The sequence below is a fragment of the Neofelis nebulosa genome, chromosome X (genome assembly GCF_028018385.1).
Source record: "Neofelis nebulosa isolate mNeoNeb1 chromosome X, mNeoNeb1.pri, whole genome shotgun sequence".
Classification (NCBI taxonomy): Eukaryota; Metazoa; Chordata; class Mammalia; order Carnivora; family Felidae; genus Neofelis; species Neofelis nebulosa.
This window is the reverse complement of record NC_080800.1, coordinates 2,150,539-2,173,957: the sequence shown is the minus strand read 5'-3', so window position 1 is coordinate 2,173,957 and position 23,419 is coordinate 2,150,539. Positions and strand designations below refer to the sequence as shown.

Genomic DNA, 23,419 nt, shown 5'->3' with positions numbered 1-23,419 from the left:
CATGACCATCATGATCATGGCCATGGTGACCACCACCGCCAACCCTGTCGTCATCATGACCATCATGATCATGGCCATGGTGACCACCACCGCCAACCCTTTCGTCATCATGACCATCATCATCATGGCCATGGTGACCACCACCAACAACCCTATCGTCATCATGACCATCATGATCATGGCCATGGTGACCACCACCGCCAACCCTTTCGTCATCATGACCATCATGATCATGGCCATGGTGACCACCACCGCCAACCCTTTCGTCATCATGACCATCATGATCATGGCCATGGTGACCACCACCGCCAACCCTTTCGTCATCATGACCATCATGATCATGGCCATGGTGACCACCACCGCCAACCCTTTCGTCATCATGACCATCATGATCATGGCCATGGTGACCACCACCGCCAACCCTTTCGTCATCATGACCATCATGATCATGGCCATGGTGACCACCACCGCCAACCCTTTCGTCATCATGGCCATCATGATCATGGCCATGGTGACCACCACCGCCAACCCTTTCGTCATCATGGCCATCATGATCATGGCCATGGTGACCACCACCGCCAACCCTTTCGTCATCATGACCATCATGATCATGGCCATGGTGACCACCACCGCCAACCCTATCGTCATCATGGCCATCATGATCATGGCCATGGTGACCACCACCGCCAACCCTTTCGTCATCATGACCATCTCACCATGACTCACGACCACCACCACCAACCCGATCATCATCACCAACACCATCATCCCCACCTTCCCTTCAACACCTGCCTGCATCCTCCCTCTTTGTACCCTCTTTGTCATGATCACCATGGTCCTCGTCACTTCCGACACTCATGAAACTCTTTTTAATTGAAATTCACATGACATAAGATAATTTTGCAGTGAACAAACCCGAGAGCATTCGGCACATTCCCAATATGCAACCCTCCCTTCTGTCTTGTTCTTAAACAGTTCCGTCGCCCCAGAAGGACACCTTCTGTGCATTTAGCGATCATTCTTTGCTCTGCCTCACCCTGCCCTTGGCAACCACCCGCCTACTTTCTGTCTTGATGGGTTTGTCTATTCTGGACGTTTCATGTAAATGGAATCATACAGGATGGGGCCTTTCTTAATTTGTTTCTTTCACTTGCATGATGTTTTTGAGTTTCATATGTATAGGTAGTATATTTCAGTATTTCATTCTTGTTTATGATCAAGTAATATTTCATGGAATGGATAGACTACATTTTTTTTTTTTTTTTTTTCCCTGTCCTTTGAGTTTGCCTAGAGAAACAGCACTGCAGACGGGCAGCTTCAGCAACAGACATTTATTGCTTCACAGTCCCGGAGGTCCCGGAAGTCCAAGATCCAGGTGTGGGCGGGACCGGTTTGTTTTGAGGCCTCTCTCTTGGGCGTGTAGACACCATCTTCTCTCTGTGCCCTTACATGGCCTTCCCTCTGTGTGTGTCTACGTCCTAATCTTCTCTTCTCATGAGGACACCTGTCCTACGAGGTCAGGGCCCGCGATACTGACCTCCTTTTACCTGAATCCCCTGTTTTAAGACCCCATCTCCAAATACAGCCACCACAACCCATCAACCCTCAAGGTGCCTTGTGCATTCAGATAGCACGTCTAGCAAAACTCTGCATGGGGTGTGGGCGTTCTTTCGTCCTTGGGAAGGGATGGCTGGTGAGAGGTGTTACTGGTTCCCGGGGACCCTGCGTGCCGCTCGTGGATCTGGGATGCCGCGCGTTCCAGGGGCTTTCCTGGGGCGCTCTGTGGATCTCCTTCACGCTCCACCGAGAAGGGTGAATGTCTGCCCCATCTGGTGGGATGTCTGTGGGACCTGGTGCATAAATCTGGGTCCCTCCATGTCTTGGGAAGTCACCTTCCGTGACTTCCGACCAGAAAGTGTGGTCGGGCAGCCCAACTTTCTCATTCTTTTTTTTTTTGTTTTGGAAAACATTAAATTTTTTTTTTTAATTTTTTTTAACGTTTATTTATTTTTGAGACAGAGACAGACAGAGTATGAACGGGGTAGGGTCAGAGAGAGAGGGAGACACAGAATCTGAAACAGGCTCCAGGCTCCGAGTTGTCAGCACAGAGCCCGATGCGGGGCTCAAACCCACGGACCGCGAGATCATGACCTGGGTCGAAGTCGGACGCTCAACCGACTGAGCCACCCAGGTGCCCCTTTTTTTTATTTTTGAGAGAGAGAGACACAGAGAGAGGGAGACACAGAATCGGAAGCAGGCTCCTGGCTCCGAGCCGTCAGCACAGAGCCCGACGTGGGGCTCCAACTCACAAACCGTGAGATCATGACCTGAGGCCAAGTTGGACGCTCAACTGACTGAGCCACCCGGGTGCCCCTCTAATTCTTTTTTTTTGAAACCATTTTATTATAGTGATATAACATAAAATTCACCATTTAACCAATTTTAAGCATACAACTCAGTGGCATTAAATTATTCACAGTAGTATGTAACCATCACCACCCCCTACTTCCAACACTCCCGTCGCCCCCAAGCGAAACCCCACACCCATTAAGAAGTCACGCCCTCGTGTCTCCCTTCTTGAGACCCTGCTAACCTCTTAATCGTTTTATGTCCCTATGAAACCCCTGTTCCAGGAACTTCCTATCAGTAGAGTCCTACGGGGCTAATCCTCATGTGGCTGGCTTCTTTCTCTCAGTGTAACGCCTTCAGGGGTCATCCACGTTGTAGCCTGTGGTAGTGCCTCATCCATGCTTTCGCCCTGCCTTTCTTCTTTCACTGCTGGAGCGTGGTCAGTGCACTTATGAACCAACAGTGTGTTAGGGTTGGCGCTCAGGGTCCTGGGCTGAGTGACGGGGACAGAAACCATGCCTCCCCAGCACCGTATTCCCAGCTCCGTATTCACTAAATGGGGTATAGTTTCCTGATGCCTGTGGACCTGGCTCTCCATCCCCACATTTTGCCCACATGGTCCTCGAGCAGGGGTCAGTGAAGGGCTGGGACGCTCCGTGGTCGAGGCGGTCACTCGCCAGATGCACTTTTCACGTAGTGCGGTGGGTGTGTGTTGTGTTTTATTGTGTCCTTTGAGGAGGGCTGCGGGGCTTCAGCCATGAGCACGAGTGTCTGCTGTCCTTTGGCATCAGGTAGGAAGTAGGCACGCCTCACCAAGGCAAGCATCGCCATCATCATCGTGGCCATCATCATCCTCATCATCGCTTCCCAAGCGTGGTGCAGGCTCGTCATTTCAGGGACGGATGGTGGTGGTATTTGTCTGGATTTGGAGCTTGTGCCATTCAGTAGATCTTGAATCTTCCGCATAAGCTTCTCTTGAGGCCGCTGAAGAGTCTTCACCACCCCCGCCCCGCCTCTTTGTTCCATCTCCTGGTTTGGGAGTTGGGGTGCGGGGAGGGGTCCCAGAAAGCCCACCGCAAGGTCATCTCTGCTTACTCTCCCATTGTGATCACTCTCGGGAGCCTTGTCTCTACATGAGTCTTCCATGACTGCTCTAACAACTTACTCCACACTTAGTGGCTTAAAATAACACGCATATTTTAAGTCCCACAGCTGTGCAGGTTAGGAGTCTGAAGGCGGGTGCCCCTGGGTTCACATCAAGGGTGAGCGGGGCTGCGTTCCCTTCCGGAGGCTCCAGGGGAGAGTCCGGTTCCTTGCTTTCTACAGCTTCTAGATGCTGCCCGCCTTCTTTGGCTCATGACGCCTTCGTCATCTTCTAGTGCAGCATAGTTGGGTCAGGTCTCATGGTTCTGTGTCTCCGGTCCTTGCTTCCCTGCCTCCCTCTCCCAGTTGTAAGGACTCACCCACTGCACCGAGGATCATCTCCCTATTTCGAGTCAACGACTTAGCGTGTGTAATTAGCACCGGGAAACTCAGTTTACCCTCTGCCATGTAAACTAACATTCACACGTTCTGGGGATTTGGGTGACAGGTAGCACATTGGTGGTGAAGGCATTACTCTGTCTCCGGCACCCGCTTAAGTCGCACCGCTTAGAGAGTGGAGTGGGGTGGGGCGGCTGTGCTCCTGCCTGGCCTTCCCCCTTCTCCAGCCGCACTGACTTCCCTAAATGGACAAACCACATTAACAATAAAAACTCTTCCATTAGGAGGAGAAATGCTAGGTCTGATTAGCTATGCATGAAGTTCTAAGTGGGGTGTGTGTGAGTGAGAGACGGGGGCGGGGGGGGGTGTGGAGAGACAAGGGATTCATTGAGTTAATTGACCATCTTACCTCTGTGCCCTCCTCTGCCTGGACTAATTGCCACCTCTGTGGGACCCGTCCCCTGCGCTGGGCAAGCAAAACCAGTTCTCCTGTTACAAGGGAGCCTTGGTGGTGGCGTTGCTCAAAGCGGAGGTGACACCACCTTCCCTTCTAGAAGCTTCAGTCCGGCCCTGGATGCACAGTCAAGACACGCAGCTCTGAACCGGACGGAAGGCTCGCCACATGGCATCCCGGAAGCAGAGCTGGTGTCCACCTGGAGGAGCGAGATCAGGAGGACAGACAGGATTGTTGGCGAGGAGTCTAGAGCTGCTTGACTGATTTGATAACACGGGCACTTCTTTTGGCTTAACTTGCCAGGCTCTGTTCTCCGAGTTAGCTCGTGAGACAGTAACCCACCAACACGAGGAAAGGCTGTAAGGAGCTAATTCTGGGAGCCTCTTCCCCTGCTTCCTGTGGGTAGGGGTCTCTGCATCTGTGCCGGGTGGGATGGACCCCATGGGCCATTTCTGCCTCAGCGTTAGCGCACTTACATGGAAGTCCAGTTGGCATTCGGATTCCATTTGAAGAGGAGACAACGCGGTCCTTAGCCGCTCGATGCATTTGAAGTTGGCCAGCGATTTGTCCTTTCAAGCCTCTCGAGCTCCGAGACGCGCCCCAGCAGGGCAGCTGTATCAGGGCTGTAAGTGGTGCGCATTCCGGGGTGCAGATGCCTCCCTGCTCCTCCTGCCCGGACGAGGCCAAGCAGAGACGTTCTTCAGGGTGGGGGGCTGCCTCCAGCCCCGCGGGTCAACCGTGTCTGGGTGTAGGAGTTTCCTGTAGGACCCCTCTGGGCGATCCTTCCAGCTCAGGTGTCCCGTGGGCTTCCCAAGACCTGCTTGGAGCTTCCCATGCCGCTCAGGGCGGGAAGCCTGCCAAGGCTGGACCTGGGGCGTCCCAGGACGCCTCCCACCTGGGTGGTTCCATGCTTGAGACAGACATCCACCTTGGGTGCAGCGTGTTCTGTGCCACAGTGCGTGGAACTTCAGGGACATGTGGAAATTCATACTGGCCTTTCCGCCAGTAGCCGAAGAAGGGCACCGTACCCCAAGATCCCTGCTGAAATGGACGAGTTGCTGCCCGCCCGTCGCACCCGCTGCCCCATTGTCTTGCGCGGCTCTCGTGTGCGGAAATTACAGTCCTTGTCTTGAGGTGGTTCGTTTAGATATATTCTTGATGAGGCAGCTCATCAAAGAGGTTCGGAGGGCAACCCCCAGAGAGTTCTTTTAAAGTGGTTGACGATTAATTTGGTGGATGATTTCATCCCGCTGCATCATTATCTCGGGAGCCACTCCACGGAACAAAGGGCCGCGCACATGTGGGGCCGGGTGTGGCCGGCAAGAGCTGGGGCTCCGAGAAAGAGGGCCTTTGTCATGCTCGGGGGCCCCCGGGATGGGACTGCGGAGGGCGGACAGAGGCAGGACTGTGTGTGTGCCCGGGCGTGCCTGCTGGGGGGCGTGTAGCTGGGCCGTCGGCCGGAGGATTCTGGGCCAGCTTATGTTTGGGGACAACCTCAAAGGAAATCATTCTGCAGAGTCGGAAAATCCAGCTGGGAGTGATTACTCCCAACCGAAAGGGCCTTAAGATGGTAACGTGTCCAGAATTTCCCCTTCCTGGGCCCTGGATCCCGTTATCCTTACACTTTCAAGAAAAAGCAAGTGTATGTACAAAAATAAAATCGGTAATGAATGGGGTGCCCGGGTGGAGGCGTTGGATAAGCATCTGACACTTGATTTCGGCTCAGGTCATGCTCCCGCGGTTCATGGGTTTGAGCCCCCCTCCCCCCGCATCGGGCTCTGCTCTGACAGCTCAGAGCCTGGAGCCTGCTTCGGATTCTGTGTCTCCTCTCTCTGCACCTCCCGTGCTCATGCTCTGTCTCTCTCTGTCTCTCAATAATAAATAAACTTAAAAAAAAAAAAAAACCTAAAATCAGTAATGACTCCCCAGTCCCCGAATAGTTGAGTTATATTGTCAGGTGATTTTACTTATGAAGGCTTTTCTGTCTTTGATCGGTATCTTTTTTTTTTTTTTTTTTTTAATTTATGATTCTACTTATTTATTTATTATTTTTTTTAATTTTATTTTTTTGGTTTACATCCAAGTTAGTTAGCATGTAGTGCAACACTGATTTCAGGAGTAGATTCCTTAATGCCCCTTCCCCATTTAGCCCATCCCCCTTCCCACAACCCCTCCAGCAGCCCTCTGTTTGTTCTCTATATTTAAGAGTTTCTTATGTTTGGTCCCCCTCCCTGTTTTTATATGATTGTGGTTTCCCTTCCCTTGTGTTCATCTGTTCTGTGTCTTAAAGTCTTCCTATCGTGAAGTCATATGACGTTTGTCTTTCTCTGACTAATTTCACGTCGCATAATACCCTCCAGTTCCCTCCACGCGGTTGCCAACGGCCTTTGGTCGATATCCTTAAACAGTTCAGTCTTTTATTTTGGGAACAGAGCCCAATGTGTCCATTGTATTGATCTTTTCCAAGAACCAGCTTCTTTTTTCTTCGATTCCCCGCCCCCTGCAGTCGACTTCCTGTTTTTAATTTCATGGGTTTCTACTTTCTTCTTGTTACTTCTTTGGTTTGCTTGTCTTGTCTTTCCTTTTCTATCTGTTGTTTTCTTTCTTCCTTCCAGATTCCTTGATGGCTCTCATTTTTCTGGCAGTTCTGAGTTCATGTTCTCTCTGCTCACCCCAAGTGTCTTCTTTTGATCAAGATTCTGGGCTGCAAGATTGCTGGGAAGATTGCTCAGAAATGCCCAGCCCTTCCTGGAATCACACCACCTTCCGGGCAGCCCCTTGGTACCCCGCCTCCTGTGGGGGGCTCAGAGTCTGCTTCTTTGGAAGCTCGTGGCCCGTTGGTTCTTTGAACGGGGCCGTGCGTCCTCGTGGGGCACAGGGTGTCCCTCCCAGCTGGGGCTGGCGTAGGCCTGGCTTCCTGCCACCACACAGTCAACCACCCTTTGCTGCTTCCCCGTCGCACAACCGCGAAAGGGAGTGTGAGGAAAACAAGTCAGCGGCCACCTGCTCCAGAAACGTGTCCCCAAATGCGCTGCATCTCAGGACAGCTGCTCTGAGTCCCAGGGGGCTTATCTTCCTTCACAAGGAAAAGTAGAGGGGCGCCTGGGGGGGGGGCTCACAGTCAGTTAAGTGTCTGATTTTGGCTCAGGGCATGATCTCACGGTCCGTGAGTTCGAGCCCCGCGTCGGGCTCTGCGCTGACAGCTTGGAGCCTGGAGCCTGCTTCGGATTCTGTGTCTCCCTCTCTCTCTGACCCTCCTGCACTCTCTCTCTTTCTCTCTCTCTCTCTCTCTGTCTCTCCAAAATACATAAACATTAAAAAATTAAAATAAAAAACAAAAGAGGAAACGGTTGAGTAACACTGCCATCCGGCTGGAGTGAGTCTAGGTGTGAACTTGAGAACACCGTTCAGAGCTTGCGATGTTCGTGGCAAAGCCATCAATGGGAAGCTTTGACAGGTGGCTCTGTGGTCTGGATTCTTTTTTTTTTTTTTTTTTTTCAACGTTTTTTATTTTTATTTTTGGGACAGAGAGAGACAGACAGAGCATGAACGGGGGAGGGGCAGAGAGAGGGAGACACAGAATCGGAAACAGGCTCCAGGCTCCGAGCCATCAGCCCAGAGCCCGACGCGGGGCTCGAACTCACGGACCGCGAGATCGCGACCTGGCTGAAGTCAGACGCTTAACCGACTGCGCCACCCAGGCGCCCCTGGGGTCTGGATTCTTTACCTCTTGTATCAGCAGGTGGGGATTCCCTACCTTTAAAGGTGAAAACCTACTGTTTTTTGTTAAGTTGGGTTAGGTATTTTGTGGCATGTTTTTCTTCTCACGTTCGTTAGCGCACGGGACGTGTGCACACGGTCTTGAGTGGAGGATATGCAGCTGGAAGGGGTTTGGTTGATTGGGTGACATCCCTTCGGGCACTCGGACATACTGTCCTTCTTTGGATTTTGGCGAACAGGGCAGCTCCACCGAGACCGGCTGCCACATTATATGGGGAAGCAGCGTCCGGCTCCAAAGCTGGGTGCCCGGGGTTCTTCCTCAGCAGAACAGGTGGCCCCCTGCTCCACCCCAAAAGGTGGCTTGGAAATTGTGCCTTTGGATGGTCCTTGTTCCCGAAGCGGTGTCCCATACCACGGCTGGGCATCCGGGCTTCTTCACTGGTAGCACAGAAAAGACAAATTCACTGTACTGAACGTCACACGCTGGTAGGAAAACATACAGCAGGAGTTTTATAAAATTTGCCATTCGGCGAAGGAATGAATAACTCCGTAGTGCAGAGAGCAGTCGGGTTCGATGCGTTTGCTTGACAGATGGGCGCATGTCACGGGACGGGGGGAGGCGATAAGACAAGGTGAATGGGCATATCAAAACTCTTGAGGGAATTGGGATATTGTCTCTGAGAGATGGTTGTGAGGGGGACGTATTTGCATCACATTCTCCCAGGGGCACCTTTGGTCCCGGAGGAAAGGTTGTGCTTTGACGCGGGAAGCCTTGGGAACACTCTCCGTGGAAGGCATCCTGCATCCGGCTGTGATACGTCAGGGTGTGTGCTGTTTGCTTGAGACTTTCTGAATGCCCGGATTTCGTGCGTGGGGCCCTTTAACGATCGCCACGGACGTGTTACCGCAGGGTGACAAGGGCGCATCGTAAAACCTTACAAACGAAACGTTTGTGTCCTTTGCAGAGCAGAAACTGATACCGAACATACACCTTCGTCGTGTTCGCGGAATTGTGCCGTGTGCAAAATACTCCCATTTAACGCCCCTTGGAGGACCTTGGTGGTTGCATGATGGGTTGCCATGGGGAGCTCATGGTTGAGACCAAGATAGTTTTCCAAGTGGGGCCCGGGGACCCGTGGGGCTCCCCTGAGAACGTCTCAGGGAAGTGCATGGGGTCACGCCTCTGTTCATCATAGCACGAAAATATCCTTTGACCTTTTCTCTCTCCCTCTTGCCGGGGAGTGTCTGGTGGTTTCCGGAGGCTTCCTGAAGGGTGCTGATGTCATCTCTGGCCACCAGTGGGATGCACTAGCTCGCTCTTGTGTTTTCTATATTTGTTTTCCTCGCTGATATGGTTACGCTCTCCAGATAGTGACACCCACAGGCCAACAACGCAAGCATCGTTTAGAGTCCTTGATCTGTTGCCAGGGTGCTGAAGAATCCCGAGATCAGGGCATTTGACGACTGCCGTTCCAAGCCAACGACCCAGTCTCAGAGGATCTTGAGTGGGCACCGGATGCAATGACCGATTCATGGCGATTTGCGTATCTGGCGACTCTTCAGAACATGAAACGCCTCCTTGTGTCCAAAGAACGTACGTTGAATTTGCGGGTTACATCTTCCGCCAACCAGCCGACGTGGTCACTGGTGCTCACAACTGGATCCTACCCGATTGCATTGCTTCCTTCCAGCTCTGGATGTCCCCAACGCATCGTAGGTTTGGAGTTTGCTTCACAGAGGCGTTACTTAGAGAAAGCGGTTGTTAGCGCGTCCTGCGTGCAAGGAACCGTAACGCGTCATTGGGGGAGGCGAAAACACAGGATTTCAAGAATCGCACGAACGCAAATAGCTCTAAGAAAAGGTCAGTGTTGGAAGGATTATAATCAAGGTGCCAAGAAGGAGCTAGCGATTTGATAGCACATGTTCAGTGCCGAGTAGGATCTGGGTAAACACGACCGCGGCGGGTACGCAGGGCTTCTGGGCTCTCCAAGATGATGCTTTCGCTCTGAGAGCCACCCCCGCTCCCCACACGCACTCCCTTGCGGAAACTTTCAGAGTCACTCTCTCTGGTATCATCTCATTCTTAAACGGGGCGGTGGAGTTGGGGGGAGACCGCAGACCTGATGTTTATCAGCAGGTTGCACTGTGCGAGGCATTAAGATAAGAAAAGACATGTGATCCCAGCAGAAGCCGATCATTCAGGGAACCCAGGAGAAGCTTGATTAAAAACAAAACGAGGAACATGGGAGACGTTTGACACATGAGACTTACGTGGAGTCCCTCTTTTAGAGAAGTTGAAGATACTGTTCCCATCAGCGAAAATAGGATGTGACCGAAAATAGGATGTGACCGTAAAAGAGAAGCAGCTTTAAATAGGATTGCTGAAAATTTAAATGATTAAAGAAGAAAAGTCTCAAAGCTCAAAGGCTGATCTTGGCCATGCTTGTGACTTCGGTTGGTGGGAGCCGTGGGCTCCCAAATGCACACCTGTAACCTAGACCTTTCTCTTGAGTGAGCACTGGACTGGAGAGCGTGTGTCCAAAGCAACGTCCATTGAGGGGTCCTTGTCTCCCTGACATCCAGGAGTGTCTTCCTGTGGCTCTCCTAGCAAATCACTGCGAACACACAAATTTGTGTTCCCACGGTTGTGGAGACCAGAAGCCTGAGATCCAGGCGGGATAGGGTTGCGGTGATCCAGGCAGGGGGGCGGGGGTGGGGGGCGGAGCTGCTGAGGTCCAGGTGGGACAGGGCTGTGCTCCCTCCAGAGGCTCCAGGGGAGGGTCCTTCCTGCCTCTTCCAGCCTCTGGGGCTCCAGGCATCCCTGAGCTTGTGGCCGCGTCCTTCCCGTCTCTGCCTCCCTCTTCACGTGACTTCTCTGTGTCTGTGTCTCTCCTCTTCTATCCTTTATAAGGACACAAATATTGGGTAAGTGCCCACCCTACTGGCTTCCTTTGATTCTATCTGCTCCTTCCCTTCCTCCCCTGCCTCCTTCACTGCCTCCCTCACCCCCTTCCCTTCCTCCCTCACCCCCTTCCCTTCCTCCCTCACCTCCTTCCCTTCCTCACCCCCTTCCCTTTCTGTCACTTCCTTCACTTTCTCCCTCACCCCCTTCCCTTCCTCCCTCACCCCCTTCCCTTCCTCACCCCCTTCCCTTTCTGTCACTTCCTTCACTTTCTCCCTCACCCCCTTCCCTTCCTCCCTCACCTCCTTCCCTTCCTCACCCCCTTCCCTTTCTGTCACTTCCTTCACTTTCTCCCTCACCCCCTTCCCTTCCTCCCTCACCTCCTTCCCTTCCTCACCCCCTTCCCTTTCTGTCACTTCCTTCACTTTCTCCCTCACCCCCTTCCCTTTCTGTCACTTCCTTCACTTTCTCCCTCACCCCCTTCCCTTCCTCCCTCACCCCCTTCCCTTCCTCACCCCCTTCCCTTTCTGTCACTTCCTTCACTTTCTCCCTCACCCCCTTCCCTTTCTGTCACTTCCTTCACTTTCTCCCTCACCCCCTTCCCTTCCTCCCTCACCCCCTTCCCTTCCTCACCCCCTTCCCTTTCTGTCACTTCCTTCACTTTCTCCCTCACCCCCTTCCCTTCCTCCCTCACCTCCTTCCCTTCCTCACCCCCTTCCCTTTCTGTCACTTCCTTCACTTTCTCCCTCACCCCCTTCCCTTCCTCCCTCACCTCCTTCCCTTCCTCACCCCCTTCCCTTTCTGTCACTTCCTTCACTTTCTCCCTCACCCCATTCCCTTCCTCCCTCACCCCCTTCCCTTCCTCACCCCCTTCCCTTTCTGTCACTTCCTTCACTTTCTCCCTCACCCCCTTCCCTTCCTCCCTCACCCCCTTCCCTTCCTCCCTCAACCCCTTCCCTTCCTCCCTCACCCCCTTCCCTTCCTCCCTCACCTCTTTCCCTTCCTCCCCCACCTCCTTCACTGCCTTCCCTTACTTCCTCCCTCACCTCCTTCCCTTCCTCCCTCGCCTCCTTCACTTCTTCCCTGTCCCCCTGCAAAGCAGCCTCCAGCCTGAGCCACCCTCCTCTTTCCATTTTGAAACTTGAGTTCCTTGAAAGGGAATGTCTTTTCTGACCCCTGACCCCAAGGTAAGTTCCATCCTTTTCTTCCTCCCACACCTGTCTGACAAAGTCACAGAGCCTCCACAAGCTCAGGAAATCCCAGTAAGCTCATCAACGTTATTATTGCTATTATAACGAATGTTTGCTGCCTGCCCGCCCGGCCTGGTTGTAACTAAACTGAGTAAACGCAGGAACCGCCTTTATATTGTGCCTTCCTGCATCAGGGGCGTGTGAGCGTCTGACACGCAGTGAAATACGAACCGCGGTGGAAACACAACAGCTGGCCTCCTTGTATTGACTCTGTCTTTGTTCAGAGACCTAGGGTGTATTCACAACACGGGTGAGCTGAATGGTAGAACTTATTATCCTTAAATAGTTATTTATTTTTGATACAGAAAGACAGAGTGTGAGCAGCAGAGGGGCAGAGAGGGAGGGAGACACAGAATCTGCGCTGATAGCTCAGAGCCTGGCGTGGGGCTTGGTCTCATGAACCACGACATCATGACCGAGCTGAAGTCAGATGCTTAACCCACTGAGCCACCCAGGCGCCCGTGAACGGTGGAACTTTAAAGCAGTCCAATATGGTAGCCACGAGCCACATGCAATACAATAGTAGCATGGTCTCATCAGCTAGTCTCAATGGCCACATGTCAGATCCCCAGTAGCCCCTGTGAGCTTGTGCCTTCTGTGGTGGACGGCAGGTTGGGGAAGGTTCCTGCCCCACAGAAGGTCTTACCTCCAGTGCTTGCTGCATGGCAAGGGTTCGTAACTAGGGGCACTGCCGTTCCCCCTGGACACTTGGCAATGTCCGACCACTATTGGTTGTTACGAGCGGAGTTTGGAGGGGGTGTGGCACAAGCATCTGCTGGGTGCAAAAAAAGGGATGCTTCTCAACATTCTACAGTACTCAGGACTCCCCAGATGTCATTGATGCCAAGGTGGAGGAAACTGTGGCTTAGCGTGAGAGATTCTCTCTCTCATTTGTCTGCCTATGTATGTATGTATGTATCTATCTATCCATCCATCCTATCTATCCGTCCTATCTCTATCTATCTATCTATCTATCTATCCATCCATCCTATCTATCCATCCTATTTATCTATATCTATTTATCCATCCCTCCTATCTATATCTATCTGTTTATCCATCCATCCATCCATCCATCCATCCATCCTATCTATCCATCCATCCTATCTATCCGTCCTATCTCTATCTATCTATCTATCTATCTATCTATCCATCCATCCTATCTATCCATCCTATTTATCTATATCTATTTATCCATCCCTCCTATCTATATCTATCTGTCTATCCATCCATCCATCCATCCATCCTATCTATCCATCCATCCTATCTATCCATCCTATCTATATCTATCTATCTATCTGTCTATCCATCCATCCATCCATCCATCCATCCATCCATCCATTCACCCATCCATTATATCTATCTATCTATCTATCTATCTATCTATCTATCTATCTATCTATCTATCCGTCTATCCATCCATCCTATCTATCTGTCCTATCTATATCTGTCTATCTATCTATCCATCCATCCTATCTATCCATCCATCCATCCATCCATCCATCCATCCATCCATCCATTCACCCATCCATTATATCTATCTATCTATCTATCTATCTATCTATCTATCTATCTATCCATCTATCCATCCATCCTATCTGTCCTATCTATATCTGTCTGTCTATCTATCTATCCATCCATCCATCCCTATATCTATCTACCTATCTATTTATATCTATCTATCCATCCTATCCATCATCCATCCATCCTGTCTATATCTATCTACCTATCTACCCTATCTATCCATCTTATCTGTCTATTTATCTATCCATCCCTATTTTGATCTATCCATCCATCCATCCATCCATCCATCCTATCTATCCATCCATCCATCCCTATATCTATCTACCTATCTATTTATTTATCTATCCATCCTATCCATCATCCATCCATTCTGTCTATATCTATCTACCTATCTGTCCTATCTATCCATCTTATGTATCTATCCATCCATCCCTATTTTGATCTATCTATCTATCTATCTATCTATCATCTATCTATCCATCATATCTATCTATCTATCTATCTATCTACCTACCTACCTATCATCTATCCATCCATCCATCCATCCATCCATGTATCTATCCTCTATCATCGTAATCATGTATCATGTGTCTGTCTATCATCTGTCCATCAGTGGTGGTTGTTTTCAACCATTGGTGCTTTCTGTTTCTCCACACACACACTTGAGAATGTCTGGGGACATTTCTGATTGTCACACCTGGGTATAAGGGTTGCTCCTGGCATCTGGTGGGTGGAGACCAGAGCCGCTGGTCAGCACCAAATGGAGCACAGGATGCCCCGGCCCAGAGAGTCGCCCAGCCCCAAATGCCGATAGTCCTGAGGCTGAGGAACCATGATCTATAGGGCTGTACATTTGGGGGCATTTGAGGGGTTTCTCTGACACACGCCCATCCCGTCCTGGATACAGGTTAGGGCTGCGCCTTTAACCTGGCCAGCTTGTATTGTGAACGTGTGAAGACCGACCTTTGTTCATCTTGGTACAGACTCAGCCGAGTGACATTAAAAGCTGCAGATCTCCTGCTTATAGGAGCACTGAAGCCGAGCCAGGAATTCAAAGCATTTCCCTTGTGGGACATTTGCTCCGGCTGGGGGCGCGCAGGAACTTCCTGTGTTTCTTTTTTCATTCGTGATTACCTATTTTGTGTCTTTGATGGGGGAGAGCATAATTTAGTAAACAATTTGTAAATAGGAGAATTGTGGTTCTAAAATGTCTGTTCTATTTTTATCTTTTAAAATAGAATGATGTGAAATTGAACGTGGCTTGACTCAGCAAAGTTTTGAGGGAGTTACTTGTTTAAAAACATAAAAAGCTGTCTAGACAAGCCATCTCGCAAAACAACTGAGCTGAGCTGAATTGGTCCAGTTTTTTTTTTTTTTTCCAGCTGATCTTTGAAGTAAATATTCCAAGTTAAAACAAAGAACCTTCATGAGATTGTCCAAAGCACACCGTTTCTGTAAGTTTTGCGTGCTGAGAGATAGATAATTCACAGACCATAAGAGTCACCCTTTCAGAGTGTCCAGTTCTGTGTTTTTAAGTTAAATCGCAGAATTAGCAGACATTTTTTTAAGGGCTTTTTTCCCCCCATAGAACAAAAGTCTGACTGTACTTGTCTGCAACAGTAATTTTCAGAATTGCCTTTTGAAAGGAGAATTGCATGCGTTAGACATTTATTATTTCATACATCGTAGCTTATAATCTTTTCTGATATTACCAAGAGGGGGACAATGCAAAAAGGAAAGGAAATGGGTTTTGTGATGATAAGTTCATATATTATGATGTAGTAATTGCAGTAGACTCTCGAATAACATGAGTTTGAACTGCGTGGGGCGTCTTATACGTGATATATACATACATATATATACACATATATATGTATGTATATATATTTACAATAAATTGAGTACAGTACTGTAAATGTATTTTCCTTAGGATTTTCTTTTTAAAAATTAAAAAAAATATATTTATATATTTCTGAGAGAGAGAGAGAGAGAGAGAGAGACAGAGAGAGAGACAGAGTGTGAGCAGGGGAGGGGCAGAGAGAGAGAGGGAGACACAGTATCCAAAGCAGGCTCCAGGCTCCGAGCTGTTAGCACAGAGCCCGACGTGGGGCTTGAACCCACGAACCATGAGATTATGACCTGAGCCGAGTTGGATGCTTAACTGACTGAGCCACCCAGGCACCCCTTCCTTAGAATTTTCTTAATCACGGTTTCTTTTCTCTAGCTTACTTTATTGTAACAATATAGTATGTCATACGTGGAACATACAAACCGTGTGTGAATCAACTGTATACGTTATTGGGAAGGCTTCCAGTCAGCGCTAGGCTATTAGTAGTTAATGTTTTGGGGGGGGTCAAAAGTTGCACGTGGATTTTCAACTGCATGGGGGGCGGTCCAGTACCTCTAGCCCCCCGGGGTTATTCAAGGGTCAGCTGTATTTTGAAATAATTACTTAATGCATCAATTTCATGTAATTGATCCGTTTCACTCAAATGTTGCTATTATGTAGATAAAACGTTTCTATACTTTGAGAATAAAAAAAAAAAAACTAAGAAAATTAAACTGTGAAATGCATCTCTGTTTTTGTCCCCGGTCTGTCCTCTCCCGTGACCCCCTGGTCCCCATCTTAGCGTCCTGTATCTTTTCACAGACATCCTTTCAACACATAGAAGCCACCAACACTATAAAGCGGGGACAGATATTTTAATGACCAACAGGCTGAATGCTTTTGGCCTCCTTAGCAGTTGTATGCTTTTCAGTTGCTTTACACATTCCCCAAGCTGATTTCAACAGGTCCAAATAGAGTTCAGCACTTCCCGGTACAGGAGGACGCTGCTAACTGGCTCGTGTGGTGTCCCCTGGTGGGAAGAGACCCTCCCCAGATTTCTCAGGATGTCAGTGACTCAGCTGAGTCCGAGATCCTTCCCACTGTGTACCAGCCTCACGTTAGGAGTCTGCTTATTCCTTCAGGCCACGTGGCGTGCCGGGTGAATTAAGGGTGTGTCATGTTCTGCCGCATCCCCGTCTTGCACACTGGCTGCATCTGGGGGACACAGGGCCTTGAGGACAGGGGTGTCCGATCCTCAGGCAGTCTTGGGTGTGAAGCATAGTCCAGACCCTCCTGTAGCTGCTTATGGTGGGGTGGGGGTCACCCAAGGAGGTTTCTGGTTGCTACTCCTCAGTACATACCCCCCTGTATCATCCCATGTACCTTAATGTGCCATGTGGACGGATGAGGAAGGAACGTGTTCCCTCCCAACCCAGTGTGTGCCATAACTGTCTGGAGTAGTTTGGACTGTCCCAGCGTGGTGTGGGCTGTTAGGAAATCAAGTTGGACGTTATGGGTTATTGCCAGGTGGGTTTTGACAAAGTTTTATTTTCTATTTGGGAAATAAGCTTACAAAGTAAATAAATGTCTAAAGTTAATTAGTGTCTATCTGTCCATCTTTCTATCTATTTATCTACAAAGCTAGTTATCTTTCTGTCCATCCGCCAGTCCATCCATCTGTTTTATCTACTCGTTTATCTTCTCTATCCTCTATCAATGTATGTATCAGTAATCTATTTATTATTGGTCTGTGTCTGTGTCTATTTATTTATGTGCTAGCTATCCTCTATCTCATCTGTCTTATTAGATCACTCATGTGTCTACCTATCAGTCGTCTGTGTATCATCTTTGTTTATATCTATCTGTCCATCCATCCATCCATCCTTCCATCCATCCATCATACCTATCCATCCATCCATCCATCCATCCATCCATCCATCCATCCATTGATCTATGAATCCTGTCTGTCAATCTATCCATCCATTTGTCCGTCTGTCCATCCATCCATCCATCCATCCATCATACCTATCTATCCATCCATCCATCCATCCATTGATCTATGAATCCTGTCTGTCAATCTATCCATCCATTTGTCTGTCCATCTGTCCATCCATCCATCCATCCATCCATCCATCCATGTATGCATCCTGTCTGTCTATCTATCTATCTATCTATCTATCTATCTATCTATCTATCTATCATCCATACATACATCTATGCTATCTATCTATCTATCTATCTATCCATCCATCCACTTACCCACCTATCCAGTCATCTATCCATCTATCTATCATCTACCCATGGATCTGTCTACCTATCATTTACTGTGCATCTATTCATCTTTAACTCCTTTTGTGACTCTTCTTGCCTTGGGATCAGGGAACACATATCCGTGTTACCCAGTCAGAGTCTATTTCATGGCACAAAATAAAACTATATTCTCATATCCAAAGTAAATAAATGAAATGGGATTTTATATTTTGGGTGTACCTTTGGGGAGGAGGTGGGAGGCCCGAATACAGACACATTCACATCAAACCCAATGTCCATGTCTGTCTTTGTCTTTGTTTCAAAGGAAACGCCTTCATGCAATTATTTGTTTGAGTGTGAATACTTTTATACAATTGCAATTGGTACTGTTTCACTCTTACCTGTGTGGGCTGGCTTGTGGGTTTGTTAGTTCCTCTTGGGACCTATTATTACCTTCTCCTTGTTCTTTTCCACAACGTTTAAACGGTGAGGTCGTGGCTTAGGTATTTGACATTCTGTGCCAGGTCTGAATGTGCTTACGGACCTGTAGCGTTTTGTGGTTCCTGTGTGTCTGTTTGATTATGAACTCCTTAAGAACTGAGAAAACCTCCTGTTTGTAGTTAGTTGTATGTTTGTAGCAGAAAACACCATGGGGTGCCCATTAGTGAGGAAACTTTGTGTAAAGGGAGGCTGGAGAGAACACAGTTCTGTCTCCAGGAGCGTGCGTTGCGGTTGGGAACGGAATTTCATTTCCCTCTGTTTTCTTCATTTTTGCGATCACCAGCAGTCAGTCAAGTTTAGTGGCACCAGGTATGATGGACCCGTCAGTGGCATTGGCTTAAAAACTTACAGGGTCAGCATCAAGGACATCGTTAAGAGTCTTTTAGAGGAAACTACAAGAAATGCCTCCTTTCAGTGCTGTCAAAAACCAAAGCAGAACAAAACAAAAAACAAGTAAAGCAAAACTTAGAAGAAATAAAGTAACCGAAAGGAAACTATGCAGGAAGGAAAGACTCACAGCAGCTGGCCCAGTCACCTCTGACAATCACTGGACTTCTAAGGAAGCAGACTGAACAGATGACTTTCGAGGAAGAGACGCTTTTACCAAAATATCTGCGGTCGAATCCTGAACCTGTGCACTTAGGGTATAGGCCTTCTTGAAGATGGTCACACAGGATACTCAACTTGGGTTTAAGGTAGAGATGATTTTTCCTAAAATTTCTTACAGGGAATAGTTTGACTCTCCATAACGTAAGACTCTTCAGAAGTTGTGAAATAGTGGACAGGAGACTCCCCATGTGCCCTCACCCCCAGGGATAATATCTTCCATAATCAAAGGACATCCATAAAACCAGGAACTGGCTTCTCTGTGATCCCATTAACAACTGTGTGGACTTTCTTTGCGTTATTGTGGATGGACTTCCTCAATTTTTTTTTTTTTTTTTGGCAAATATGTGGAGGTACTTTATTTTTTATTTATTTTTTTACTTTTTTTTTAACATTTATTTATTTATTTATTTATTTATTTTTTTTTTTTTTTTAATTTTTTTTTTTTGTTTATTTATTTTTGAGACAGAGAGAGACAGAGCATGAATGAGGGAGGGTCAGAGAAAGAGGGAGACACAGAATCCGAAGCAGGCTCCAGTCTCTGAGCTGTCAGCACAGAGCCTGACGCGGGGCTCAAACTCACGGACTGTGAGATCGTGACCTGAGCCGAAGTCAGCCGCTTAACCGACTGAGCCACCCAGGCGCCCCTTAACATTTATTTTTGAGACAGGGAGAGACAGAGCATGAACTGGGGAGGGTCAGAGAGAGGGAGACACAGAATCCGAAGCAGGCTCCAGGCTCGGAGCTGTCAGCACAGAGCCCGACGCGGGGCTAGAACTCACGGACCGCGAGATCATGACCTGAGCCGAAGTCGGCCTCTTAACCAACTGAGCTACCCAGGCGCCCCTATATGGAGGTACTTTAAATATTCCTTGTTGCATTCCCTGTGGAATTGGAGCTATTTAGGGCCAAAGGTGTTAGTACCATACACAAGCCTGAGATGCCACCCTGGGTTGTCACCTTCTCCTCATTCCTGCTTCTCAGTCTGGGCAGGCTTCTCTAACTTTGTCCACATTTATCAAAGGACTTTCTAGCCTTCTGTCTTCCTATAGCAATAGATTTGTTCCCAGTTCCCATGCCCTGTGTGGGATCCTTTCCCCACGAGATATATTCTACCTTTCAATTGAGGGTTGACGGATGTCTGTATCCAGGGCCCCAAAGAATAATGGGTGGAAACAAATTCCATCTCTGTTTCATGGAGCTTACTTAAAAAAAAAAATCTGTCTCAGCCCAAATTTTTTGGTGTGGGGGTCAATGTTCTTGAGGTATAATTTACAACAAAATTCACCCATTTTAAGTGTTTGCATTGATGAAGTGCTCTCTCTGTCTCTGTCTTTTTTTACATAGATGGAAAATTCATTTATTACATTGGTTGAGATGCTGTGTCGTGTGCCCTGTGTGTGTTATTTTATTTAAACCGTGTTGGGGTAGAGTTTTGTTTTGTTTTGTTTTTTCAGTTTTATTGAGGTGTTATTCACAACACTCTATTAGTTTAAGGTATATAGCATTATGACTTGAGAAATACGTATATGTCGAAATAATTACCACTAACTAGTTAACGTGCGTCTTCTCATACAGTTAACCAAAATTCTTTTTCTTGTTATGAGAGCTTTTGGGATTTACTCTCTTAGCAACTAGTACCCTGCAATTCTTACGTTGACCGCCTTCAATGCACAGAGCACAACGACAACGTGAGTGGTGTTGGCTATAACTCATAAGGCCGTCCTTACGTACAACAAAGCTAAAAACTGGAAGTTTTACTTTCTTCTTTAAAAATTTTGTTCTTGTTTAACATTTATTTATTTATTTTTGAGAGAGGGAGACAGAGCAGGAGCGGGGAGAGAGGGAGAGAATCTGAAGCAGGCTCCAGGCTCTGAGCTGTCAGCACAGAGCCCCACGCGGGGCTCGAACTCACAGCCTGGGAGATCATGCATGACCTGAGCTGAAGTTGGACGCTCAAGGGACTGAGCCAGCCAGGCGCCCCTGGACTTTTGTGTTTCCTACAGGCAGACACTGAGAGCTGGCGGTGGATGTTGGTGAGCTTCCCAGCACCAAGTGGGAAAAGCCCTGTTTGCCCATTTCTTCCCACCACCTTGATGAGTTACAGCCAACACCACTCACGTGGTCGTGTGTTCTGTGCATTGAAGCCGGTCAAGGAGACAATTGCACTGTACTGGTTTCGTCCCTCTCGAACAAGACTGTTTACTTGTGTGGTCCTGGAATCCGATGGCGTCCAGGGACTGCCCGCGTCCAACAGGGTGGCACGGGCTTTGGCTGTCACTCAGAAGTCCCCCGTTTTGAGTTCTGTGTGTTTACGGCTGGCACTGCTCAGAGGGAGCTTAATAAGCAAGTGGCCGGGAGAGACACAGAAAAATCTGGGTCATAGCTGGTGTGTTTCACGTACGTGCATAGGCACTGACAATGTCCAGGTGCAGATCCGACTCAGGTGCTGAGAAGCCAAAGTATCATCTAGTAAATGCAGTCCAGGGATGAGTCGGGTTCTTCTCGGGGGCAGTGGAGAAGCATGGGTAGAAAGCACGGTAGCAGAGTGTAAGATCTAGGCATGCAGCCTTCTTTCCATCATGGGCATCTACCCAGTGGTGTGGCTGTCCTTTTATGTTCCCCTGAGGGCCACCTGCCCTGTAGGGGAGGTGAACAACAGAGGCCAAAAAGGATTAAATGTGTTTGTGCCAGTTCACGGATCACATAAACGGCAAACCTTGCACCTGCCCCAGTGGAAACATCAGCGTCGTCCTAAAAACGAGTCAACATTGCCAGTTCACTCTCTGTACAGCCTTCCTCCCCACACGCTTCGTGCTTTTGTCTTGATGGTGCAGAATTTCAACAACACGCTCCTGCCTTTACAGGCCTCTTTACAGTTCTGTGTTTGCTTCCAAATTCTTCTGATGAGCAAATCTACTTTGAAAGTGGATCAGCCCCTCATCATTTCCTTCTTCTTACACAGCACTTTCTTTTCTTGGCTTTTGTTGATCACTTTCTGTTTCTCCCGTGGTCAAATATTCATGATCGGAAACTGCATCTAAAGGCCAAGGTTCCTACTCACTGTGCCTTCTCCGACCCCCACGAACCCTCGCCCGGGGAGGCGAGGAGATTCATTTCACAGCTCGGCAATTCTAATGTGTAGAAAATGCTAAAACCAAATGTCTTGCCTCACTGGGACTTTGTTCTCTTTCTCACGTCACCGTGTGCGATTCCAAACTCTGTAGGACAAAAAAGGAAATCTGTGGCTGTGTGGTTATGTTGGCGGAGGGGGTCCCTTTTCTTCTCAGCTTGCCTTGAATTTCTTTCTCCCTCTTACCACGTTAATTGGCATTATTCCAACCAGAGAGCCCCAACTGTTGACCTTCTTCCCCGGGAAGACCCCTTCCTCCTCATTATTGCCTAGACAGACATTGATGGAAAACACAGCCGCCATTGATAAGCTCCGTGGGCACCAGGTACCTGGAGGCTCACAGGTACAGATTTCCGTTTTTCTCTCCCATCTTTATATCTTTTCCGGCTGTCGATAAAATTCCCTTGGATCTTTGATCTCATATTTGCATTAAGTGGTTGCCAGCCTGGGTGAGGGCTCCAAGGTGGTCACCATGCCCCCCTAAGAATAGAAGGGTCTGGGAGGGCCGGTGGAGGTTGCATTTGGGTTGGGAAGGTCCTGCCAGGGTATAAAAGGTTGGGTTTCCTTGCATATTAGTAGGGATTGCGATTTTTAAATTTCAACCTGCTCTCAGACTCTATTCCTTTATATCCTACCTGAATATGTATGTATTCCCATATCCTATTGGTATCTGTCCCATATTCCAATCCTCTGCATATTTTAACATAAAGACCCAGCTGATGAGTGTCGCGTGCCCGATCCTTTGTCTTTCTTTATTCAGAAAGTCTTGAAGAGGAAAAAAACACATTGAAGAAATGCCTTTACTGAAACTTTCCTTTTTTTTTTTTCTATTTCATTTTATTTTATTATTTTTTTTAACTTTGTAATTTAACTTTATTTATTTTTTTTTTTAAATTTACATCCAAAGTAGTTAGTATATTGAAACTTTCCTTTCTGTCTGTCCCCGTCCGTGTGCGTGCGTGTGCGTGCGGTCTGTGGGATGACTCATCTACAGAAACGATGGCCGGCTTCCCCACCCCCCCTCCCCACCCCACACTGTCCCCCTGAATTACAGAACATTTCAGAGGCAGGTGACTGACTGTATGCACATCACATGTGCCCTCCCTTGAAGCTTCCAGAAGGCAGCTTGTCCTAGATTCTCAGCCCTCCTGCTGTATCCTCGGGTCATGAGCTTTGAAGCTGCTGGAATTTCCTCAAGGTCCTGATGCAGCCTTGTGCGCTGTCCCCCCTCCTCCAGGCACAGGGACGTTCGGGCGGGTACAGCTGGTCAAGGAGAAGACGGCCAAGCACTTCTTCGCCCTGAAGGTCATGAGCATCCCCGACGTCATCCGGCTGAAGCAGGAACAACACGTGCACAACGAGAAGTCGGTGCTGAAGGAAGTCAGCCACCCGTTCCTGGTCAAGCTGTGAGTCCCTCCCCACC

At 48.6% G+C, this 23,419-nt stretch overlaps 1 protein-coding gene across 2 annotated transcripts in view; it reads left to right on the top strand.

The window, feature by feature from the left end:
• PRKX (protein kinase cAMP-dependent X-linked catalytic subunit) overlaps window positions 1-23,419 on the top strand; it is a 75,341-nt gene that overhangs the window by 5,974 nt on the left and 45,948 nt on the right. For both annotated transcript variants that reach the window (XM_058714338.1, XM_058714337.1), the window contains exon 2: window positions 23,234-23,402. In XM_058714338.1, the coding sequence (XP_058570321.1) occupies window positions 23,234-23,402 (169 nt within the window). The remainder of the gene's footprint in view (window positions 1-23,233; window positions 23,403-23,419) is intronic.